The sequence below is a fragment of the Lonchura striata genome, chromosome 2 (genome assembly GCF_046129695.1).
Source record: "Lonchura striata isolate bLonStr1 chromosome 2, bLonStr1.mat, whole genome shotgun sequence".
Taxonomy (NCBI): Eukaryota; Metazoa; Chordata; class Aves; order Passeriformes; family Estrildidae; genus Lonchura; species Lonchura striata.
In genome coordinates this window covers 5,109,854-5,135,958 of record NC_134604.1, presented here as the reverse complement: position 1 = coordinate 5,135,958, position 26,105 = coordinate 5,109,854, and the positions used below count along the sequence as shown (strand labels likewise).

Genomic DNA, 26,105 nt, shown 5'->3' with positions numbered 1-26,105 from the left:
GGCTCTGGGGAGACCTTAGAGCCCCTGCCAGTGCCTAAAGGGGCTGAGAGAGTTGCAGAGGGACTTTGGACACAGGACTGGAGTGACAGGACAAGGGGGATTGGCTTCCCACTGCTGGAGGCAGGGTTAGAAGGGACATTGGGAAGAAATTCTGGGCTGTGAAGGTGGTGAAGACCTGGCACAGGTTGCCCAGAGAAGCTGTGGATACCCCATGCTGGGAAGTGTTCAAGGCCAGGTTGGACAGGGTTTAGAGCAACCTGGGACAGTGGAATATGTCCCTGCCTGTGGCAGGGGGGTGGAATGAGATGGTCTGTAAGGTCCTTCCAACCCAAACCATTCTATGCTTCTATGATAAGTCAGAACACTGCAGTACTATATGAAATGAAATTAAAATTTTAATTTTTTTTTGTTTGTCTGAAATATTGTGCCCAGTCTGGTGGAAAAACATGTCACTGTTTACACAAATGTTACACAATGTTTTCTTCTGCCTTTGTTAGCATTCAGGAACACACATAATCACAGAATATGATTATCTGCAGGTGCTTTTATTGAGAGCTCTGGGAATCAGGGGTACAGACCCAAATCTGACTCTGACATGGCTTTTGAGCTGAACGTATTTTCTGTTCTATCGTTATGTAACTTACATATTAATTATTAAACTTATATTGTCCTATTGTATACATTGACTTTATTCAAGCATGAATCTCTCATGATCTTTCTCAAGCCCATGACCACAGTTTCTCATGATTATTCTTACAATTAAACAGTAATTATATTTAATTACTAAACAATCATTGCATCTAACAATTATATAATTTATCATGTACTGGTTACACAGGTGCAGTTCTAGCAAGTATAAGACCTATACTTTCCCAGGGTATTTTTTTCAGGGCTGACTAAGCTTAATTTTCCTTCTAACTCCCCAAATCCCCATGATTTTAAAACCCGTTTACTATCACCTTGATTTAGGTCAGCATTTAAATCAACTGTACTGCTTCAAAACCTACCTCTGGCAAATTTCACCTTATTACTTCAAACACTTTTCCCTGCATTTCCCACTGGTAAATGAAAGCTGCTTGTTCCTGCTCTCACCTTCAGGGAACTGAAGAGGCAGACAAAATGTCTGTCCTCTGTTTGGATTGGATTTTCTGCCTCTCCAAGCCACTCTCAAAAATCAGATACTGATGGAAGAACAAGCTTCTTTTTCTCAGGTTTTCCACCGTGGATATCTGGGTTACTACCCATAACTGTGTATAGATAAGATCTTTGGCTAACTGGACACCAACAGCTCCAGGGAACGAGAGCAAAACCTCCTGCAGGCAACCAACATCTGGAACTCAACCTTTGGACTGGTCTCCTCTCTAATAATTGTAGAATCAAGGTAATTATAAGAATATTTAATTACTTAATCATATGTAATAATGATCCTTGAGCTGCTGACTAAGGCACACAGTGCAATTATTCATAGGCATGTAATCTCCATCCCTTTGCAGTGAATATTAGTTAGTATTAGTTACTCTTGTCAGAGTAACTCCTCAGAGGAGGCTTATCTGTTCTGCCTATCAGCTGGTAGGATATCTCAGGGCATCTCCCCCCTCACATGAATTTGCTATTTGCTGAGATAACTCAAGCTGGACATCTGTCTGGTAGTGAGTTATTGCTTGTGCCATTGAGGTGGCATTCCCAGCTGACAATAAACAGCTTGACCTGAGAGTGAGACTGAAGGAAGATAAGCTTGAATTTCTGACTGACTGACACTTCACTTTACAAGCTGTAAAAGCTACACAAAAACTTTCACAAAGCAGAAGTCTTCTGCACATTCCCTGGAAAGTCAGGACCACACTTTTTGGTTACTCTTCCACAGGCTGAGTGAAAGGACTCTATGCGTGATTAGCTCATCATTAATTGGTACAAATTACATTGAGTCCTAATCTATACTATTTATTTCCTAGCTATAATATAGGCACATTTATGTTGTGCACTGTTTTATGGAACTGTGTTAGTAGTTCTTTGTTTGAACCTGTGTAGTAAGTTACTCTGTTTAAGGTCTTTTTTTCTGTTAATCTCCTATCTATTCATTCAGTACCTCATTTTATAATAGACCTGATTGGTCATTCCTGAGAACTTGCAAGCCTGAGCTTTTTAGGTGCAGGTTGTCTGAGTAAAGCTGCTGCCAAAAATCTGAACCTAAGGCATAGCTGGTCTAAAGGCCTGATCTATCTACAACTTGATCTACAGCAGGTTGTAAAACCACAGGCGTGACAAATATTCCTTTGTATTTTATCCCTTTAACAAGGAGGTTCTTTCCAGCCTTCCTGCTACCAAAGAGAACTCCCCACAATGTGAACATTAGGAGAATGAGGAGGAGAATGAGAAGTAGGAGGAGGACAAGGAGGAAGTACATAATGGAATTGCATTTTCACTTTGAAATAAGTGAATGACTTCTCCATCCCAAATGCAATTTTCTTATGAACTGGACCCAGTAAGCCAAACCCTCTGGATTTGGGGGGCTGTGGAGCTGCCATGCTCCACGGCACCTCTAGTGAAGTGTTTATGCAAAACACCTGCTTTGCATAACTAATTTGTGAAGGAAGAGTAACCTTTTGCCTGAAGTTACCACTTTAGGAAAGTAAACCTCATCACAGCTCTAAGTGTTAGAACCCTTCAGCCTAAACCTAGAAATGTTCATTGCAGTGTGCTGAGCACTGTATTGCTGGAATTATAGTCTGGGGACTCCATGCCATCTGTATAGGACAGGCTCTAGAACTGGATTGCATCTCCCATCAGGGTGCTGCATGCATCCTATAGGGATCATAAAGGTTGGAAAAGACCTCCAAGGTCACCCAAGTCAAATCTTATGAACATACAGCACTTCACACAGAAAATATGAACATAAAGAACAACTATGAGTTTACTGATTTTTTCCTACATTTCCAATTGTGAACAACCTCACAATTTTTCAGTAAAACATTATTTAGAAAATAAGCTGAGAAGAAATACTAATTTGCTAGCTTGATGTCTTGCCCAGCATTTGATAAGGACTCTAGAATACCTCCCTGAAGAAGACAGGCTGAGAAAGTTGGTGCTGTTCAGCCTGGAAAGCAGAAGGTTGCCTTGATGCCTTGAGAAGGCTGACCTAGAGCAGAGGCTAGACTGAGTTAAAGAATAAAGTAGATATTTATTAAAAGCCCTTAATGGATACACCTTGGGCAGTACAAGAGCCTGGCCAGAGCTACACCGAAGATGAAACCAAAATGGTCACAGAAATGGATGATCAGTCATGAGGTCTCTCATTTCCGTAAGTTCTGGTCCATTTGCATATTTGGTTTAATTGTCCAGTTACACCTCCAGATTATGAAGTCCTACCCTTGTTTTCTCTCTTCAGTCTACCATTGTATATGCTCTTGGGCCTGAGATTTGTAATGGTTGTCCTTGGTCCCAAGCTAGCAAAGGAATTGTTTTGTCTCCCTACTCAGTGAAGAGAGCTTTCCAACACTTAATATGATGCACACCTAGGCAGCACCGAATCTGAAAAATATGAAAGCTAAAACTTAAGACCTCACCTGGATGCGTCAGAATGTCTTCAGTATCAGAAAGAGCCTACAAGGAAGACAGAGATGAACTCTGCATCAAGAAATTTAGTGACAGGACAAGGGTTCAGACTGAAAGAGAAATTTAGGTTAGATCAGGAAGAAGTTCTTCCCTGTGAGGGTGGCAAGACCCTGGCACAGGTTGCCCAGAGAAGCTGTGGCTGCCTCATTCCTGGAAGTGTTAAAGGCCAAGTTGGATGGGGCTTGGAGAAACCTGGTATAGTGGAATATGTCCTTCCTCATGGCAGGGGAGTGGAACTGGATGATCTAATAAAGTCCCTTCCAACCCAAATAATTCTGTTATTTGCTTTAAGTGATACCCAAATTGGCAATCAGATGAATATTAAGAGCTTCAGAAGAAGGTCTGAAATATTCGTGACTACAGCACAGTGACAAGGGGATCTGCTGGATGTTGTACAAGGTGTGTCTCACCTGGCAATAGCCAAACACAAGTTCCTGACAGTGGTTAGGAATTTATAGTGCATTAAACCTTCCAAGGATCTTTGAAGAGAGTTGTTGCTTCTATCAACTCGGATTCTGGCATAAGCCGGTGTGATATGCAGCGTGATCCTTCCACAAGCTATGGATATGAATCTATGTCTCTGTTGCCTACAAAAAATAGAGAGACCTTTAAAACCAGTGTTGCTTCCCATCTGTGAATAAAGGGAGAATTGGACCCATTTTTTTCTGTAACTTTACTATACATAAATCCAGGCACAGACACGCTAACTGCATCATACAATAACTTCAAAGTGCTTGAGAGACAACAGAAGTTGTCATTCAGCTCTCATAATCAGCTTTATTTTATGCCAGCCACACAATACACATTTCATGCAAACTATACATTTGCCTCCAGCTTGATGCTCAGACGAAGGTTCCTGACTTCATGTGAATTTGTCCTTCACTTAAGGTACTTGGTTCTTGGTCTGTAGCACCAGTGTTTTTTTCAGGAGTCCTGAAAGCAGAAGAAAGAGCATCATTGCAAAGCTATAAGAGCAACCAGCTGGCCCATGAGAACAAAATGCCACCCCTGAGGTGGACTTTTGACCAATGGCCCTGCAGAGTGGTCCCCAAGCAACCACACATTTGGCATGTCCTTGAGCTGGCTGGTAAGTGGTCCTGCTCTGCAAGGAAGTGGTCCAAAACTCATGGATGCCACAAAACCTGTGAAGGCTTGGGCTGGACTTTTTGACCAGCCCTTGGTTTAACTGTGACCAGGATCACGTCCACCATCAGCTACAAAAAATACTTGCCAATTGATTATAACATGCATCAAACAAACAGCTTGCTGTAAAATTGTCTCACAAAGAAGCAGTTTGTTTCCCTCATGATGGGTGGTAAAAACCCTCTCATAGTGGAGCTAAGCTCTTGTGCCACTCAGGAAGCACCTGGAACCTGTTGAAACAACCAAAGGAAAGTAGGCCCAGCTAAAATATACTAACCCAAAATTGAGAGCACCCCTTTTCTCTTCAATACCCTCACAAAGGCACCCTGGAGTTAGGGTAGATGGTGCCAGTAGAAGCTCTGGACATGTGTTGGAAGGAATATTGGGTCTTGAGAAACCACAGAGGGAGGGATGGGAAAAGAAATACTTGTAGGGAACAAGGGAATCAGTCTTCATTAGGAAAGAGGAGGAGGATCTCAGGGGATGAGGAGAGGCATGGATGGATGAGAATGGGTTTGTGAGGGTGCAGAAAGGCCAAAAGCAGTTGATGATGTACAAGAAACCTACTAAGATTTAAAATGGGCAGTTTTACATGGTGGTTGCATCAAGGGACTGTGGAGATCCCCATTTGTCCCCCAGTCTTGCATCATTTTTGTGCAGGGAATGCTTCCAGGTTAGAGGAGGGAAGGAGAGGCTGACACCATGGAATGGCTGGTTACCATTTTCTTGGTCTATGAAATCAGCCCAACCCAGACATGACAAAAATAATTTCTGTGTGAGAGGCTTGTGGGGTAGGACCATGTGAAGAGCCCTGGCAGGACACCCCTCTGTCAAATACTCACCTTCACCTTGCCCTTTTTGCTCACTACGGAGAGACATTTGCTGCCAGAAACTGTTGGCAGTGGTGGGTAGGAAATCTGCTGAGTTCCTTCAGTGCAGTAGTTCCTATGGGAATGAGGCAAGCCCAGCACCATAAATCAAAGGATTAGGGGGAAAATGCAGAGCAGCTTCTCTTGGGAAGGATGCCCCATTGTCAGGGTAGATCAGGTCCATACTGCTGATGCACAGACATCTGCTAGGACAGGACCCATTGCCTGGTCTCTGGAGAACGCTGGAGATGCCTGCACATCCTTGCCAGTGGAAATGGTGCCCAGCTGGTGCCAAACTTGCAGTTTGAAGGCCATCAGTAACTACTGCAGATACCAAGCACATATTCACACCTCATTTGGTGAGGGAGGATGCAGGAACCATGGGGCATGATCTCAGTGCCAGTGTGTACATGATGATCCAGGTTCAACCTGATCTAGGCAGGTCAACACCAGAGCCATTCCACCTCTTCCTTGGAATCCAACCCTGTTCTTGCTGCTACCCTGCATTTCAGAGGAGAGCTTTCAAAGTAAAAAAAAATCATCTCTCCCTGAAGCAACATGAACTGTTTTCAATCTACCAGCATTTTCCTGAGCCCTTGCTAGAATCACCAGGGGAATTCCTCCATCTCAGCAGCACCAGGGTGGTCCCTCCCTGTTGAGACAGTCAGAAAGCTGCTGCCTGCAGTGTGTGTTCTTCCTTTTAATCTACTGGCTCTTTCCCCATGACTGTGTGCATCCTTCAGCCATGGATTTCAGGGCTGAGGAGGAGAAAGATATCTCACCCCCTGGCTTCCCCTTTGTTTACATGAATATAGACAATTGTGTGATTGTCCATCCAAACCTGTTTTAAAGTGGAGGGAGTGTGAGTGGTAGGTAATTAGGTTATTTTCTCCCCCGGAATTAGCATTCAGAAACAACAGAGCATGCACAGCTGAGAACAACCATGGCTGTTCCCTGCAGGGCTGCACAGCAAGGTCCAGCTCTAGTTACCAGCCTTAGGAAGAGTGAGCTGGCAGTGTGCAAATAGGAGAGCTGAAAGGACAGCCTGATCCTGAAATATAACAATTCCCAACACACATGCAGTAACATTTATACATGATCTTTAAACCAAGCAAGGAAAGAGTTGGAGTTTTTTGCCCTCATGAGGGCTGCTGATGGCAAATTGTCATATGAGAAGGTGAGAAATGTGGAAGAGATTAATTAGAGGTGACAGACTTCTCCTCTTGTTATGTCTGAGAGAGGTGCAGAAAGAGTATAAAATTCAGCAGGGGTTTGTTTCCCAGAGTCAGCACAAGGTGTCTGGAAATAACTAGGGGTGTTCATGGGCCACCATGAGCACACATAGTGCCACTTCCTCTTTGTTGGTCCTGGTGTAACCCCATGGAGCTGGGATTCTGTGACTTGGGGTCTCAACTTGCCTCTGACAGCTCCAGCAATATTATCCTGTTCCTCAGAGACGTGGAGAACCTGCTCACATCTCATCCCTGTTCCTCTATGAATTCACATCCTGATGTTTTGGTGGCCTCATATCAAAATGAGCTGATGAGTTGTATTGTCTTCTGTAAAATTACTTTGACTTAAAGCAATTTAGCTATTTGGGAGCTGTTATGAATCTGTATAGGCACACAGAAAATTAGAAGTTGCTTTTAAGAGACATAGAAGCAGCAGGAATCCTCTACCTGAATCAGTGGCTCATAAACAGCAAACAGCCTCAGGCACAGAACTTTGGTGCTGAAGGAACATTTTAAAGAAAAAAACCATGAGAAATCTGTTCTTTCTTTCCAAGAGAATTCAGGTGAGGAGACAGCTCTTGTCTGTGGAGGAACCACCTTTTGGTTAGTGCCCTAATCCAGGATGGCACTGGCAGGTTAATTTTTCTCAAAAGATAGAAACTCATTGATTTTTGGGCAAATGCAATACCCAGTTAGATTATGTGAAGGTTATGACAAGTCACTTCTATCTTCTGACTGCTGTGTTGCCCTTTGTGCACTGAAGCTTGCTGTCTTTACAAAACAGCAACAAAAATACAAACTTTTTTTTTTTTTTTGTACTGAAGAATGGTTTTAATGTAGTACTTAATAACTGATCTCAGTTGCATTCTTTGGAAAACCAAGCAGTAGATATAACACTGTGAATTGTATCAGGGAATTGGAGAATTTTAGCCTTGTTCTATACCACAGCAACCAGAGGGGTTGCTGTCCTTGCAAAGGTGTGAGACCTGGAAACGTGCATCTGTTTGGGGCCAGCAAGTTCTGAAAAAGAAAATGCCTGGTTGTGAAATCTGGCCTGATGTAGGTGTGGGATGAGCAACAAGGAACTCAGCCCTTCAGAGTTCAAACCAAAGCAGCAGACAGGCAAGCTCCTACAGAGCTCTGGGAGCAGAAATGTAGATGTTAGAAGACTTCTGCATAGCCTCAAATGAGATAAGGACCTGAGCAGCATGGAGGAATCATGTCCTAAATATTAGTCAGCTGAGATTTTTTTTCAGTGCTTTTTGACTGGTGGAATCTACAGCTTGGAGGAGGAGGCAGCAGCACTGTGGAAGCAAGGCAGGTGGAAGTAAGTCATGGTGGCACATAGGAAAGGATGCACAATTATCACCTACATCAAGGGATTGATTCTCTTTCCCAATGCTTCTTTCCAGAACCTACACCAAAATTCCTTCAGCCTGGAGATGTCAGGCACAACCCAGCTGAAAGTCTTATTTGTCCTAGATGGCATTTCCAGGCTTATCACTGAGGATTTGAGCTCCCCACACATTCCATCTCTTCTGCCTGGTCTTGCAGGCTGGACAGGACAGGAACAGGCACTGAAAGAGGAGACTGAGCACTGCTTGATCCCTCTCCCATCCATGTCCACCAAACTGCTTCAGTTCTGCCTCTCTTTAGGCCCTCAGAGCTAACTCCTGCAGATGACCCATGAAGCCAGACTGGTGACCATGCTCTGAGCTCACTCAGCATGACCAGGAGTCTCCTTTGCTTTCTGACAGGCTGATGTCACACCACAGGCAGTCAGGGTCACTGTAAGGATAGAAGAACTGAGCTGCTCCTGCAACTTTCCATGTTTGTAAGGAGCACCTGGGAAGAAGTACCATCTCCATGTGCACCAACAGCTCCAGCCAGCACCAACCAAACTAGCACTTTGAGGCAACAAATGAGGACAAGGAGGCAGCAAGGAGACATCTGAGACTGAGTGACAACCGAGTCCTTGATGTACTCACATGTAGAAGGGACCACGGACAGATTTAGTCCTCACCTGGGATGAAGGAAGCAGATGTCCAGGGCACCTTCTCAGCCACAAGAAGCCTCCTGGGCATCCATCTTCTGAAACATGCTAAGCCAGCTTTTGCTTAGATGGCAGATATATTCCTCTGGCAGGTATATATTCCCCTGACAGATATAACTGCTTGGATTTCCACTGACACATCTCTGCCCACTGCCTCCTGTTACAGGGGAATGTTGTTCCTTTAGCATCAGCTGCTTCTGCTCTGGCCTTACAAGATTTCTCCTTCATTCTCCTCAGCTGCTGCCTTTGTTGAGCCACCTGGCAGCACAGGGCATCTCTGCAGGGAGCTGGAGAAAGGCCAACTTCTTTATGAGATGCACCAGAATGGCAAGGGACAGAAGATCCTGCAGCTCTGAATGTGCCAGGCTCCTACACTTACAACAAAGCTCGTCCCTGTGGCTGTAAAATAAAAGAAACAAAGGTACCAGAGGACAAAAGCATGAGCGGTGTCACCCTAAAAGACAGATCTGCAGAAGCAAGACCGACTGCTTGACTGGCCACCAGGACAGACAAACAAGGCACTTGCAGACACACCTAGTGAAGTCACACCAAGAAAGGAGAGAGAGAGAAGAGACAGTTGGTAGGTGAGGTATCATTTATTCAAGCAGTGAATGAAATCACACAGTACAGGCAAAAAAAAAAAAAAAGGTTTACAGTCCAAGAGAGACAGGAGATGAGACAGTATCTGAGAGGGGATGGGAAGGAGAAGGTCCTTCATGGAGCTGGGTATGTGGGGTGATGTGGATGTAGGGGGAGAGGTGGGAGAAAGAAAAGGATTGGAGAAGCAGCTGTGGGACAGACACACAAAAGCTGGCAGAGAGGATGGAGGGAAAATTATTCTGAAGGCAAGAAGGAATGGCGTGGTGGGCAAATGGGGTTAATATGGGGAGGTGAGAGCATTACAGACTACAAGGGAAGGAGCCAATAGGGAGAGATCTCTGATCAGCAATGAACCTTGGGGATAGGCAAGAGAGCAGGGGCAAGAGGGGAAAAGACATTCACTGTCATGCAGCTCCAAAGAATTATGTTTCATTAAATTCAGGGTACACTGGGGGGTTGTGTCCCTGCTGATAAATCACAGGATCACATAATTATTTGGGTGGGAAGGATCTTGAAGATCTTGGTTGGAACAAGATCCTCTTGTTCCAACCGCCTTGCCATGGATGGGGACACCTTCCACTAGACCAGGTTTCTCCAGCTCCAGAACAACACTCGCCTTGAACACTTCCAGGGATGGGGCAGCCACAGCTTCTCTGGGCAAATCTCTTGAGTCCAAGCAAGGTGGCCTCAGCTGAACTTGTCTGCACTTGGGTACTAAATCCTGAACCAGTCCAAGGAGCAGGTCAGTCCAATGGCCAGGGGCTGCTCTCAGGATTTCCCTGCCTTGACCATCTGGTACTGCGACCATGGAGTGCTTATGGGTGTTGTTAGCTGACAAGAACAGACCCATCTGCCACCCATCATGCAGTGAGATTCCGTCCACCATGTGCCATGCAGGGTGCTCCTCACTCTTTGCTGTGACCCAGTTCTCCATAGCTAGACAGGACACACCAGTTTCTCCAGCTCTGTTCAGGGACTTGGGGTTGTCGCATGCCACAACATGCATGGTTGGGGTGGGCAGAGGACAACAAGGAGGGTTCAGAAATGCTTTCCCCTTCCCATCTCTCACATTGAAACACATTGAAAGCAGTCAGGGCTCTCACATATCACCGAGATCTGCCACTACCATCCATCATTTTTCTGGTGGCTGGTCCTTGTCGTTGGCTTCCATGGAGTAGCCTTCCTTCCCCTGAAGCACGAGCTGGCATTTTAGAAAGCATAAAGATGCCTTCCATCCATTCAATCCACTAGTAGGATTTTGTTTTAGTCTTGCCTCACATGTCTTCCACTATGGCAGTCAGGATTAGGAAGTTGTTTCCAAGGAACTCTGCAACAGAAATTAAGAGTCTTTACAAGCAATTCAGAGTTTGTGACAGACCACCAGTCCTGAAGTACACAGAGCTGTGTTACCCCTCATCACACACCCCTGAGCTTGGAAGTTGACCCAGTGGCATTAGTGGAATTGCTCCCGACCCAGAAACCTCAGGTAAATAAGGGCAAATGGAAGTGAGGTGCCAATTCCTCAAATGAATCAAACTTACCATGACACTGTTGAAACAAGGCAGAGCAGAAGCCCATGTCTGAACACCACAATATTTTCCAAATGTGGAAAAGATACTGTTCTTAGAGTTGAGCACATCCGTATCATCATGTTCATACTAGGGAATTTCTCCTTCCTGTATGGCTCCTCTTCTTGATCTGATGTCACTGTTGGTTGTTATTCCTTGGATGTTGGGAGGTACAAGCTATGTCAGAAGCATCTTCTTAAAAAGTCTCTTTCTCTCCTGCACTGGCACATCTCTAAATCAACCCTAAATCAAAAGAATATCATGACACAAGAGGCTGCATTTGTAGAACGGCTGGTATGTCAGCTGATGAAACATCCTTTTACCAGTCAGGGATGTAAAAATTATAACAGAGGTTTTCAAAGGGACCTCAGTTCTGTGCCCAAGCTGGAGTGGAAGGATGGAGAGTGTCAAGGAAAAACAACTTCATCCACCCATGCACAAGGATCCTAGATGAGTGGACACAATGTAGTCAAAAGCAGCTCAGTAAAATTGGAAGCAGGGAGGCAACTCCTCATGAGACTGCTCATGGCAGTCAAAGTGACAACTGTGCAAAGCCTCTGATCACTCTCAGATCACAGAATTATTTAGGTTGGAAAAGACTTCTGAAACACTCTGTTATTAGGTATTTGAGACGGAGGCTTGACTTTCAAAATTCAATTTATTGTTCCCTTCACCCAGACACCAACACTGACAAATAAGACTGTTTATCCTCCAGCCAGTGCCTCAACATCTCCACACTAAATGCTCTTGTAAGACAAAGCACTTCATTTTCAGTGAAGCCCTCCAGCACAGCCCTTGGAAAGATGTGGGCAGTGCCAGTCACCAGCTATTTGGTGAAGGTTAAGGAGTCAGTCATTACCAGTGGGTTCAGATAATGATGGTTGAAGACCAGGGATGGGTCCTACTCTTCCCTTGAAATGCATCCTGTGCCCCTTTCTGCATTTGGGCTTTGCAAGGCTGAGCGAGTTCAGAGACCAACAGGACAGCAAAGGTGTTTTCCAGCATTCACTTAGGGCAGCTGCAGGGAGGAGATGAATTACCCATGGAGACTGCAGCATGAAGTGTCCTTGATGCAGCATGGAAAAGACTGTACCTTTGTGTCATGGGAGAAGCACTTTGTTGCCCATCATGGATTGTCACAGAAATGCCCCAGTAATAACCAATCCTTTAGAAATGAGCATTTTCTCCACTAGCAGCTGTACAGAGTGAAATGGTAAATCCTGCAACCTACAGCCCAGCTGAAACACTCCAAAAACCCTATAGGCAGGTGTGATTCATGAATGGATGAAACTGGTGGAGAAGGGAGAAGGGAAGGCAGGGTGATACAGAGGATATTGGAAAGCAGCACTCTTACTAGCATGTGGTCACAAATGGAATAAATTCAGAAAGTGACTTGTAAATAAGGCAGGGATGTGAAATAACACCCTTAGCAACAGGAAGGTACAAAAGGTTTGGTGGCCCATGGATGTCAACAGAGAGGAGGAGAAGGTGGAGGAGAGGTTTCAAACTCATGGAATCATGGAATGGTTTGGATTGCAAGGGACCTTAAAGACCATCTAGTTCCAAACCCCCAACCATGGGAGGAGATATCTTCCAGTAGACCAAGTTTTCCACGTTTGGTTTAGGGAGAAAATAAAAGCTGTAGGCAGTTGAAAAAAGTGTAATTAACATTGGTAAATACACATCATCTACCCTCCCTCCAGCTCCTGATGGGATTTTGTCTCTGCTCCCTGAGCGAGGACAAGAGTGGACATGAGCAAGGCAATGCACAGACCCTCTACTCAAAGATGTTTTATATAGAAAATAAAATAAAACTTGTGCTATCCACATGACTTCACTGACTCCATCTTTGCATTTGCAAACACTTATATCTTATGCCAGACTGGTCTGAGATTAGCAGCCACCTAAAGGGAGTTTAGACTGTGCCAGGCCAGCTGTCCCTACAGTAGGCATGAAAGTGGCAGCTCTGAGCCACACAAGCCTTATTTTGGTTGGACAAAACCTTATTTTGGTTTCACTTAACTGTGACTTCTGATTGAGAAAACAAGATCAAGGAGGTGGTATTTGTCTTCAGCATTTATTTATCATTGGAAAAAGAACCCTTTGAGCAAGCAAAGATCACAAGCACATCACAATCAATTGGTGGTACATTAATGTGAGAGAGAGTGTGTGTTTGTGTGTGTGTGTACGTGAGACTTTAATCAGATTATCAACAATGAAAAAGCACCACAAGGAGGTGTGCTTAACGTTGTTTACAAGAGACAATTTGTGATATGCAACCAAACCCAGGCCACAAAATAATAATTAGACACTTCCTATCTGCCTCCAAGAGGCAAGAGTTTATGGAATGCATGGGCACCAGGTTTTGGCACCGGCTGTGCTGCAAATGAAGAAGCAGGTGATTCGTGTGCAAAGCAGTCAGAAAAAGGAGCTCAGTCAGCAATTAGCACCATTTTGCAGAAAGGAGTAACAGTACAATACAGTGAAAATGCAAAAGCAAGCAATAGCACAGGAACTTTCAAGGGAAAAAAGCAAAACATTTCTTTTTTTTTTTTTTTTTCCTTTTTACAAGAAAAGTAAAATATATTACAAATCAGCAGTGGAACAGAATCAGCACTGTGATAGCTGGAAACACAGAACAGCAGAGCACTGTTTCCCAGGGGAATTGACAAATTCAGAGCCCAAAGTGAATTGGAAATGGCAGAGATTTGGTCTCCTTTCTGATAAACCTGAGGGGCTGGATGGGCATAGAGTCTGTGGAAGGTGCAGAAATACAGGATTTCACCCTGAAGCTTGCCTCTGCTGCAGTTCCTGGTATTCACTGCAGTGCCAGACTATGTGCTTGGATGTGTGTATGCTAGGATGCCTGCTGCAGATGTGGTGCACGTGGAACACAAGCCAGGATTTCTATTCCTATTTTTAGCTGATGTGAGAGGAAAGTATCCAGGCCTTACCAGTCTCCCAGGCTTTTTATGCAAAGAAAACCTTTCAAAGACCATTCATCCCACCCAGAGACAGGTGTCAAAAACAGGCAACTCAATGGCCCCTGAAAAGTTCCTTCACTATGGAGGGAATTAAAACTACTGGCTAAAACTTCATACTTAGCTTTGTAGTGAGCCTATGGAATGGCTTGGGTTGGAAGGGACCCTCTAGTTCCAAGCCCCCTGACAGCAAAAGATTTTATGTATTATGGAAACAGAAAGTTTTATTTTGACCACTTACTGTGTATGTTTCAAACACTGATAGATGCTCTTCATTAAGGAGAAACCACCCAAGTCAGATAATCAGCAGTTCATTCAGAGCCATGGAGATGCTTGCATTAGGTGGTCTGAGCATCTTACTGATGTTCCTTGGGTAAAATTCTGTTCACCTTGAAGCCAAGGGCTAAATTCTCATTGAATCCCAGGTGAAACAGTGGCAAGTGTGGTGTATCTTTAAATGTGAAACTTAGGGCTGAAAAATAATAGGAAGCATTGTTTTGCATGGTCTGTCCTGATGTAAGATTGTTGTGTTGAGCTATTTGAACTGTCTAGTGCCTTCCTGATGTGTTCTGCCTGCTGTGATATATCATCTTCACAGCTTATGCTACATCCTGTAAGAAAGGACATTACTGAGGAGTGTGAGGATACATGAAGCACCTTAAAAGCCAAGGAATCACACCAAATCTTGGGAGCTGCTCTTCTCTGGCCAGTTGTCCCTCATGTGACAGGTTGGAAGAGCTGTGAGCAGCATGCCTCCCCGCGAGCTCAACACAAGCCTTTTGCCAAGCTGCTCTGGACACAGAGCTGAGCAGTGCTGCAGGGGCTTCTGAGCACTCAGAAAAGCAATGATCAGTATGGACAGGTCAGCATCTCCATGAGGCATGCACATAAAAAAAAAAATAATAACCCAAAAAAACTGAAAGAAACACTACATTCACAAAGATTTCCACAGTTTTACTTCCTGGAGGATTTTCCCTGGTTTCCTCCTAAACAGCAAAGGTTTAAATATATATATATATTTCTATATATGAATATATATTTTCCACATACACAACCTGACTAGCTCATAGCACACAGTTCTAACACAGCTAAGCTTGGAATTACACCACTGAATTCAGAACACTACATTTACGGATACTCAAAGGTTTCGGCCGCTAGCGCGAGGCAAACAGGACACACCACATGATACACTGAACTTGGCATTTATTCATTACTAAGGCCAGCAAATGTCACTATCTGTATATCACAGAGCTTTCCTCCTCATTGGAAACTTTCACTCAACCTCGTAGCCCACCACTCACTTATGTTTCCAAAAGACCAATTCTAATGAGATGAAACCCCAAAAAGGGATTCCTCGCCCTCCCAACTCATCCCTTTTTCTGCTAGATAGCTTCACATCTCTAAAATACCCCTAGCAATAAGACTTTCCTTATTCCACTACCTCTACAGCAACACACCACCTCCCCACTCTGCTTCCCATCTCTGTCTTCATGCTTCCCAGTCGTCCACTGGAAGTTTCAAGCTGGACTTCATATTAGGAGAGAAAATTTGGAGCTGCAAAAATAATGAACAAGAACCCTGCATCTTAACTTGCAGCTACTCTGCTATGGGAGAGTCTAACAGCTCCATATGGTGGGATGAAAATTAACCCTTATGTATTTAGGACCCAGTCCAGAAGTTAGGCACATAAATTTGGACTGGGACCAGAACTCTCCCACTGATCCAGTGACCCAGATTCTGTGGCATGCACTGCCATTCTTTTGGGCCAGTCCATACTCACTGACAAATGGTCCTCCTGTGTTTAGGGCATCCAAACTGGTCCTGGGGATTTCCTAGTGTAAGAGCACAGTAAATATGACTGAAACCCTGAGATCTTCTCTGGAGGGAGTCTAGGGATTCCAGAAACCTTTTTTATGGCCCTCTTGAGATGCTCATGAGCCAACATGAACATAAACAGCTGGAAGAAAAGACACAATGGGGGCTGACAGCTCTAGCCAACCTTGGTGACACATTTCTTTCTACCCCTTGGAAGGTCACGCCTGCAAACTAAACCACTTTTTGAAACCTAGCTCTGCCTATTGGCATCCCAGAAGTGAAGAAAGCAGATTAAGATTAAAAACAAAACAGGAATAATTAGTAAGATCCATAACTTAGGGGAAACAATAGGGAAGAACAACCTGCTGATCACCTAGTCTAACCTGCCATGTGATTGGAAAGTCTTCACTGCTCACTGCACCTTCCCTCACCATTTTTTTTTTAAATCAAGGACTTCAAGTGATATTGATGAATGAAGTTGCCTTGATGCAGCTAGATGTACTCCCAGCTACCCCTGGGAAGCATTTGGCCCTTTACTTCCATGGGATCTCCTTTCTCATTGCTTCTTGGAGCAGAATTCCCACCAGTGTCAAAAGGGAAAATCATTCTTGGCCACACCATTGATTTTGGTGTATTTACAGCATATCCATGGAGACATGAGTGAACCTGATCCTCTCTGCCTCCAAACCCCTTCACCTGTTGACACCAGTGGGAGATGGCACAACAATGGCCAACCCAAAAAGGCCTCATGGGATGAGAGCACAGCCCCTCCATGGGTCACTGGGCACTTCCATGCTGTCAAAGCACTGAAGAACCAAGCCCAAGGAAAGGGACAAGCTGTTGGATGCAATCACTGTTGGTCCATCACCTTCATCTCCTAGGACCCTGCTTATGCATTCTCACATCCTTCACTCTGTGCAGAGCCGTGTTGTGCAGGCAAAGCAGAAGAACCTGACCTCAGAAACAAGGATTTCCTAATCCTCCTTGGAAATAAAACAGAAAAGCTTCTAATACAATCAGAACAAAAAGCAGATTAGAAGCCTCTAATTAATTTTGTGGCCTTTATTTAATCAAAGGGAAAAAAAAAAAGAAAAAAGGAAGGAAGAAAGAAAGAAAAGGAAAAAAATGAGAAAGAAAGGAAAGTGCAGTGACATTTACTCTTTTGCCTCAGCCAGTTTATTGTTCATCTCTTTACTTTTCTCCTTATCCTCTGGCTTTGCAGTGTTGGAGGTCTCGGCGCTCTTTTTCTTGGCAGCCCGGCCAGATGCAATCTGCTTGTCTTTGGCCTTTTTCAGGGGTTTATGGCTTGTTGTGGTCTTTTTTGGTTTGGAAGGCTTTATGCTAGGTTTTTCCACCTGCATGGAGGGCGACAGGCAAAACAACACAGAGATAGAGAGAGAGAGAGAGAAAGAGAGACACACAAGGACAAGTGGAAAACAGGATTCAGATCTGAAACAGCACAAATGTTACTTATCTGCTCATCTCTACCCTGCCACAAAGGCAGGGAACCAGCTGAGCTTATGCTGAGTTGCATCCTTTCAGGATGCCCTAAAGTCAGTGCCCCTGGAGCCAGCAGAGCCCATTGTATCCAGATCAGGATAGAGATAGGGTGAATAGGAGAGGGAATATTATCAGTACTTTTATCAATTTCTGCATCTTTCTCTGACTTCAGAAGGGGTTTTGCAAACCATAGAGGATTGTCTCTCCCTGGAAGCAGAGAAATGATGCTCAGGACAAAGAGGCTGCTATAAGTCTCCATCTTTCTTGCAGGAGAGGGCTCCTCTGTTTGTTTGTCCTTAAAGATCCCCAAAATGGAGGAAAATTAGCTTGGGATACCTGAGGTGCAGAACACGTGACAAAATTCCACAACATCTTGTTTCTACACCCCCAAAATGGAAGTACAGTTACAAAAATTAAGGGAGAACAGAAGTCTTCATCTCCTACATGCTTGCTCTACAACCCCTCTCAGTCCTCACAGATCTAAGCACTCATCAACTTAGGGAACAACTTAAGGTCTTCCATTTAAAACTTCACAGACTGACTCCTTAATATGCAGATCTACTGGTCCTAGAAAACAAGGCTGGAAAACATTTCAGCTCAGGACCTTCTCAACACATGTTCTCAATCTGATCAAAGCCAGAAGTTCATGCTCTCAAAATCTGTGTAATGCTCTGAATTAATGGCAGATGTCTGGCTCCCAGAGTAAAATGTAATGTGGGGCTCCTAAAGTTTTGGAGGGAGGAAGAAAAAGCTGCCTGGATAATCATATAGGAAATTACAAGAAAAACCTCTTCATCTCGGACCTACCCTCACTTGACGTAGGGCACTACTGTCTCCAAAGTGCCTCAAACTGTCCTAGAGCCCATAGAATTATAGAACAGTTTGGGCTGGAAGAGTCCTTGAAGAACATCTCATTCTCTACCCTCTGCATAGGCTGGGACGTCTTCTACTACACCTGGTTGCTCCAAGCTCCTTCAAACCTGGCACTGGACACTTTCAGGCATGGGGCAGCCACAGGACCTTACCACCCTCACAGCCAAGAATTTCTTTCCAATATCCCTTCTAACCTTGCCCTCTGGCAGTGTGAAGCCATTCTCCATTGTCCTGTCCCTCCAGGCCCTCATCCAAAGTCCCTCTCCAGCTCTCCTGGAGTCCTCTTAGGCACTGACAGGGGCTCTGAAGTCCCACCAGAGCCTTCTCTTCTGCAGGCTAAACATCCCCAGCTTTCCCAGCCTGTCTCTGTAACAGAGGTGCTCCATCTCTTGGAGCATCTCCATGGCCTCTTCTGGATTCAGTCCAACAGATCCATGTATTCCCACCCTGAGGAGCCCAGAGTTGGAGGCAGCAGGTGAGGATCTCACAGAGCAGCGGGGCAGAATGGAACAGTGGGTCAGAATCCCCTCCCTGACCTCCCTGCCCATGCTGTGCAATCAACCCAGGACCCTGCTGGCTTTCTGGGCTGGCAGCACGCATGGCTGGGACATGCTTAGTTTTTTATTCACCACCATTTCCAAGGTGGATCCCAAGATGCACCTGCTGGTTGGAATGGGGATACCACATTAAGGGGAGTGACAGCAAGCAGTGTTCAGCCCAGCCTTACTCTGCTGGGCATGTCTCACCAGAAGCAGAGATGGCCCTGGGTCCCTTCTGCTGTTTCTCACCTTTGGAGGTTCTTTGTAGGGTTCACAGTAGAGAGTGCGTATCCTTCTGCGTTCCAGGTATTTGTTATCAGCTGGAGAAGGCTTACTGGTTTCCCCTTTGAACTGAGCACTGTAACTGGTTTCATGGGTCATCTTCTCCTCTGGTGGCTTGTACTGGGGCTTTGCTTTTATCGCTTTCACAGGCTTGACATCTATCCAAGGTCTGAACTCATTTCTACAGGTCAAAAAGGAAAAGGGTTCAGGAATTAAACCAACAGGAGAGCAACGATAACATGGGATTGGAGTCCTGCATTGATCAACCAAGTCTATGTGGAAAGGATTTTGCCTCCATCCAATCAGATTTACATAGAAACAGTCTCCCAGCAATTAATTTTTTAACTCATTCAAAACCTATTGACACATGATGAGAAATTTAAATTAAATGTAGTCTATTAAAATCAGTCAGTCCTGGACACCCTTTAGCTATGCCTGTAAGTAGTTAGTATGATTCCACCTACACTGCACCTATTAGAAAAGTTTTGTTAATTCCACACTAACAGATAAATATTTGGGACTAACAGATGAGACATTAATTTTGAAGAATTAAGAATTTTAGGAAAGTTAAGATGATAGTTAAATTAGATGTTGCTGAGTTAGAGGAAGTAGATAAATAGGCTTTGTTCATAGTTAACAGTAGCCCGATCTTAGATAAGAAATCCAGGATCTAGTAATTCATTGCTTGCCAGCTTTATGTTTGGGTAGCTGTGCTTATCATGAGAAACAGAATGTGATAAACAGATTTCAGGGACACAAAAACAGTTGCAGACTTCCCATACTTGAGGAATCCATTGAACACAGGAAAACTACAGGATTCATTTTTCACATATGCATGGAAAAGGTAGAAAGGTCAGAAGGAGGAAGACTTATTTTACTTCCTCATTTTGGAGACCCCTCCCCAAAATGGATCCCTGACTCATTTCAGGGAACAAAACTATGCATGCTTAATAGGCTTTTTGCCAATTAGCACACGAATCAGAGCAGAGGAAGTGACAGGGATTTGAATATGCATTCATATTCTGTGTATTCAAGACTTCTGTAAATAAAAAGGCTTTGTAAGACCTGTGATTTTTGCTGTGTGCATTAACAAGTTATCCCATGTACTGCCCGGCTGTTGCAATAAACATACACTTTCTAACTTTAAACTGTTAGAGAGTGTTTGTCTGTCTCAGTTGGATATTGATATTAGATCGATATTCATATTTTAGTAAGTCACAGATAATTAATTAACACAAAACCAAGTAAGATGCAAACTCAGGCAGAGCAGGGAATGCAGTTTATCATATATGTTTTGAGCTGTGGCTTACCTTTATTAATGGATAGTGGATTCCTGAATTTCAGGGAAAAAAATAATACAATCTTTCTTTTGGACAAATTCTTTTTTTTTTGGACAAAATTTCTTTTGGACAAATCTGAAACTTCTGGTAGAAAAGACCCCAAACACAATTAGAAGTGTGGATCAGTGTCTTCTGGACACATTCTCCTTCCCATCCACAGCCTCCTTCTCTTCTATTTTGTAGTTCTTCCCAATACAACACTAACAACCTTCCAGGTTTGAAGCAAAACATTTCAATTTCTCTCTAAAACTCACCATTCACTTGAGAATGAAGAACCCCTTAAAGGGGTTGCTAACTTGGGGGGTTGTGCTCAGACATAGTCCAAGACAGTGTTTAGATCCTTAAAACTCCCATGCAAGCCAGGATCTATCCTGCCAGTGCTGATACAAAGGGGTAAACTTTCCTTGAAAGCCACAGAACTGCAGAATGGTTTGAGTTGGCCAGGACCTTAAAGCTCATCTCATTCCAACCCCTTTCCATGGGCAGAGACACCTTGCACTAGACCAAGTTGTTCCAAGCTCTTGTCTTAACTTCAGGACTTCTAAGGCATTAATCCTTTTAAGTTACAGACCCTGCCCCTCCTGCCTGTTCCACTTAACCACTTCTGGGTTGTATTATTCATTTTCAGCCTGTATTACTAGGTGTCCTGGTTTAAAAGACAAGTGTCTACCAAGGAAAGCAGGAACCTTCCTGGAATGGAAAATATGATCCCCTCCTTTATTATGTTAACTTCAAAAATATAGGGCTCTCAGGCAAAAATAAGGGAAAAGGAGTAAACAGTTCTTTACTAAAATAGATATATATTTTTTTATATATACACACATATAGGAGAATGGCAAGGAAGGCTCAGCGGTAGCAGAGAGTCCCCCTGGGCAGAAGTCCAGCAGCAAAACCCACAACCCTCAAAGACAGAACCACCTCCAGCTAAGAAAACACCAACCACCACATGGCTTCTCCCCCTCCCCCAGAGCCATTCCAACGATGTGCCAAGGCCCTGGCTACATCTTTTGTCTTTTAAATCGAGGTCCATTCACCTTCTCTATGGCAACAACTGGAGGAAAATTCCTTAAAGAAAAAAGAAGAAAACTGTGGGAATCCAGGGCTTCCCTCTGGCTGCTCTGGCAGGTCTGGGACCCTGGCAGGGGTCAGGAACCCCCCTGGACAGAGCCCCCAGAGACACTGGCTGTGATCTCTGGCCATGGAAAAGAGTTTTCAATCTTACAGGATGAATTACAAGCTCTGAGTGTTTGATATCAGTAATAATTAAGTGTGGCACGGGTGCAAAAGTAAAATTTTAGGATTCTAGATAAGGGGTCCAAAGGGCACAAGATGGAGGAAATTGGGTGTGTCTTGTCCTTTTTCTCCTTCTCCATGCCCTCCATGTCTCACTGTGGTGTTGGCATTTTTCTGTTGGTTCAGGCTGGGGACACACTGTCCAACGCAGGTGACAGATATTGGCACGTTATTGTAAATCCAGCCCAGGGAGTTTCTGGTATTTAATGTTTGTAACATCCCACTGAGGGCAGAGCCCCACACGCTGCCCTGCAGGACAGAGCTGGGCAGGGCAGCAGAACATGTGAGAGATAAACAGAATAAACAACCTGGAAACCAGCACAGACCAATTATGGCTTCTGCTTTGGCAGGGGGCAGAAAGACAGAGACTTTCTACAATCTCAGAATCATCAATACCTCAGATTCCGACAGAAAACAAACTCCCAACACTTGGTAAGTTAACGCTCTGTAAGGGCTGCCAGTCAATCCCTTCCCGTAATACTTTTGAAATCTTAATCAGGTTCAACCAAATTTGTCAAATGGGAATGAAGATATTTGGGTTTATGTATATGAAGAAAAGCAGCTGTATTGAGTTCAGAAGATCAGTGTTATGTGTACTGAACATAATTCGTGCCATTCCTTGTATGAAATATGTAATATTGGATACTTGTTAGATTATGCTCGTTTGTATTAGGAGCACCCCCCCACCCTCGCAGGTGAGACCTGGTGTATATTGGAACCCGACTTATGGCTCGTCAGGAGATGGGCCATGGCTGGAGGGATACGGGAGGTCCAGGCACTGATCATTGCGTGAATGACCCGAGATGGATATTATAGAAATATTATAGAAATATTATAGAAATATTATAGAAATATTATAGAAATCCTCGGGCAGATACAGGTGAATGCAGCGTTCCCATAAATTTCATCAAGGGATTCACCAACTCCGGACACTGAATTGTTCCTCCTCATCACCAAAAAAGACAATCTTATTAACCTATGGACTCTGAATGGAAGAAAAGACTGATTGCTGAAATCTTGGCCTCAGATGTTATTTTCCCTATAAAACCCACTTGTGCCAGGATGGAGGTGTGTGGGCACAGAGGAAAACCTCTGCTGAGGCTGACTCCTTGTTGCGCACCCAGCACCGACCCCGGGCTCGGCTCTGTTCTTTCCTTGTGGCTGGCTAGATATAATTTGATTGCAAAATAAATATTTTACTTTTTCATATTAATTTGGCTGGACAAATTTTCATTTACAACACTTTGAACCACTCACTCGACTGCAGAGAACCATCTTGGTGAATGTATATGTATGTGTGTGTGTGTGTGTGTGTGTGTGTGTGTGTGTGTGTGTGGTCAGCATTTTGGGATGTCTTTTCTTTCTGGGGGCAGTCCATGAGATTTAGAAATTTTGAATCTATTTGGGGTTTTTTGCCTGTTGCTGCTTGTTAGTAAATTATTTTTCCAGTTATCTACTCATCTATGTTTCTTATTGGTGGAAAGGGATTATTAGAACCTATAACGGGAGGCAACTAATTCCTTTAAATTGCCTCCAATAAATCCAGAATGACAAACTCAGAGTTCATCCTAAACTCCTCAGAAGAGGTTTTTTCCTAGGATCCACTTTTGTTCCAAAGTAGACTACATATTTTCAATATGTGGAAATAAATAAAATGGTGGACTAATTCTCTCTGCCCATATCTGTCTCTCAGATTTCTTTCCTAGTGTTATAGATGAGTAATGTGATGGTTGACTCACAATTAAGAGATGAATATTATACCAATCAAATTGCAAGAAAGTAGTCTCCACCAATCCACCAATGGACAGCTAAGAAGAGTTAACTGGCAGACTTTGGGAGGGTCTGGGGTTACCTGATGCAACACGAAAGGTATAAAAGGTAGAACAGCCATTTCGTGGACAAGCACATGGTGATTTAGTTCCATGCTCCCAGCACTGTAATATTTCCTTATTTGGTGTTTTGTCGTATTTTGTTAAGGTTTAATAAGCCTTTGAAATTTTAAAAGTGAGTGTCATTTCTCACACTAGCAACTTCAAAACCCATTAGCTATTTTCTATTGTATTTGTGGCAGAAGTAGAAATCTCAAAGATGAAAATCACAATAGCTTTCCTCAAGATCACTGAATGGGCAGATGGGGAACATCCAAATGGTGTTCTGCAGCTGAGGGAAAGAGGTGAAGTTCATGTTTCTCACTCCTTCTCAGGACAGCTGAACAATCAGCCCCCATGGATCACCAGGTCAACCAGCAAGACCAAGGCTGCATCTACAGACCCAGAGACAAAGGCTGTTGTACTATGGATGTAAGGAGTGGATTTTAAAGGTGGAACACAAGCCAGGATTTATTCATTCTGCTGCTCGTAGAATGCTGGTTTATATAGAACTGAGCTCTGAAGCAGCGTGACTGTATTTGTTACCATAGTGCCTAGCAACTTCATTAACAGATATAATATGCAACCATAAACATGCAGGAAGTGACAGGCTTTTCCCCCAAACTCCTGTGATCTCTGCAGAAAAGGCACAGAAAAGCCTTGGACTCCCTGTGGGTTGTCAGGGAATGCATTTCTGAAACAATGCAACAATCAGTTTCATCTGACTGTGAAAAATGAGACTGCTTGCCTCCATCCTTGCTTTGCTGGTCTGAATGCAGATGTAGCAATTCTGTGAGTACTCAGCTCCACTGTTCTTGGTGATTGGACTTCACCCTTGACTACTTTATGTCTCTCAAGATGAGCCTTTGCAGGCAAATAACAGAACAGCCATTCTCAGGTGTGTGAGCACTGATGCACTGTGTCTGCCAGCTCAGGAACAGCTCAGCCACAACGTCTGGAAATGGAGGATAGAAGGCTCCTAATCTAGAAATACCACACTTTGTTGACAAAGAAATTCTAAATACCAATGTGTCACATATATTCAGTGCACATCTAGAAATAACAGGTTGCTCATAGAAGCTGTGACTGCACCATCCCTGGAAGAATTCGAGACCAGGTTGGATGGGGCTTGGAGCAACCTGGTCCAGTGGAAGCTGTCCCTGCCCACGGCAGGGGGGGTTGGAATAAGATGGAATAAGATGACATTTAAAGGTCCTTTACAACCCCAACCATTGTGTGATTCTGTTTTTATATCCCAAATCTACATCTAAATCCTTTTCTGGCAAATGTTTTAACATCACCAGCTATTACACTACAACTGGTCCCTTCAAGTATGTGAGGGAGCATGGGCCACATTCATATGGAGTCCCACCATATCTGGGATGGACCAGCCATTCCCTGTTGTTACCACATACACAGAATCAAACTGATTTGGTTAGAAAGGGACTTTTAAGCTCATGTCATTTGTCCTAGGGTGAGGTTATGATGCTTGTATCCCCAGTTGTTTGTTCTGTTTGTGCTGGATATTATGTTCTGTGCCTTCAAGACTGGCTCTGAAAAGCAAAGTTGTGTTTAGTGAGCAGACACTAGAATAGACACACTCTGCTGACTGCATCAGTGCTCAGAAACCCAGCATGGTTAACTCCCAGCATAAGAACTAATTCCTAAGTCTCTCCATCTCTACCACAGATGAGTGAGGGAAAACAACCTCTTGGGAAGTGCCCTTGGAATATGTTAGATCCTGAATCCAACCCAACAATTGCTTGGAAAACCACTAGTTACAACGGGCCAGAATTGCAGCCAAGAGTGTGCTAGCAACTTTGCAACCTGGATCACCATGTCTGAGTGTCAGGCACAGGGAATTTCCTAATGCAAAGTATGAAAGAGGAGGCAGGTGCCCAGTTTGGGGTCTTCATGTCTGCTGCTTTTAGGGATGAAGGGGATGTCTCAGGAAGGTAACCTAAATCCCCCTTCCAAGTCTGATGACTCTCAGTCAGAGGTCTGTCTGTTCAATGTCACCATGACTTTGTAGTGTCCTGACAGAGCACGTCACAGCTACAGTCTCTCAAGGCAGTTGTACTGTACTTCCTGTGCAATGCCCTGTTGCTGGAAGTCTTCAAGGTCAGGCTGGACATGACTTGGAGCAACCTGGTCTAGTGGAAGGTGTCCCTGCCCATGACAGGGAGTTGGAACTGGATGGTCTTTAAGGTCCTTTCAAACCCAAACCATTCTGTGATTCTATCATCTGGAACTGGCCTGATTCTCCAGGATCTTTATGTTACTCAGAGATGTTGTGTTATACATTTAAATACTTATATTCAGTGAAGAAGTGAGAGGAAAATTAGTAGCTTTAAGAGTTAATTCTAAAAAATAATTATTCTGGGTATAGTAAAAAATATCTGTATTCTAAGATACCATATTGGTTGCTCCTCTAGCACTAAAACTTATGCTGGTGTGGAGAAAAATCCTGTCATTCTGAGATTTTCCTCATTATTATTCAACATTACAAAGCAAATTTGTGAGGAAGGTACCCAAAA

General features: G+C 43.9%; 1 protein-coding gene across 1 annotated transcript in view; it reads right to left on the bottom strand.

The window, feature by feature from the left end:
* Window positions 1-524: 524 nt before the first annotated feature.
* Window positions 525-26,105, bottom strand: part of MAP6 (microtubule associated protein 6) — a 41,841-nt gene continuing 16,260 nt past the window's right edge. The window contains exons 2-4 of the mRNA XM_021532424.2: window positions 19,035-19,248; window positions 17,032-17,228; window positions 525-4,545 (exon numbers count right to left, since the gene is read on the bottom strand). Coding sequence (XP_021388099.1) covers window positions 4,455-4,545; window positions 17,032-17,228; window positions 19,035-19,248 — 502 coding nt within the window. The 3' untranslated portion in view covers window positions 525-4,454. The remainder of the gene's footprint in view (window positions 4,546-17,031; window positions 17,229-19,034; window positions 19,249-26,105) is intronic.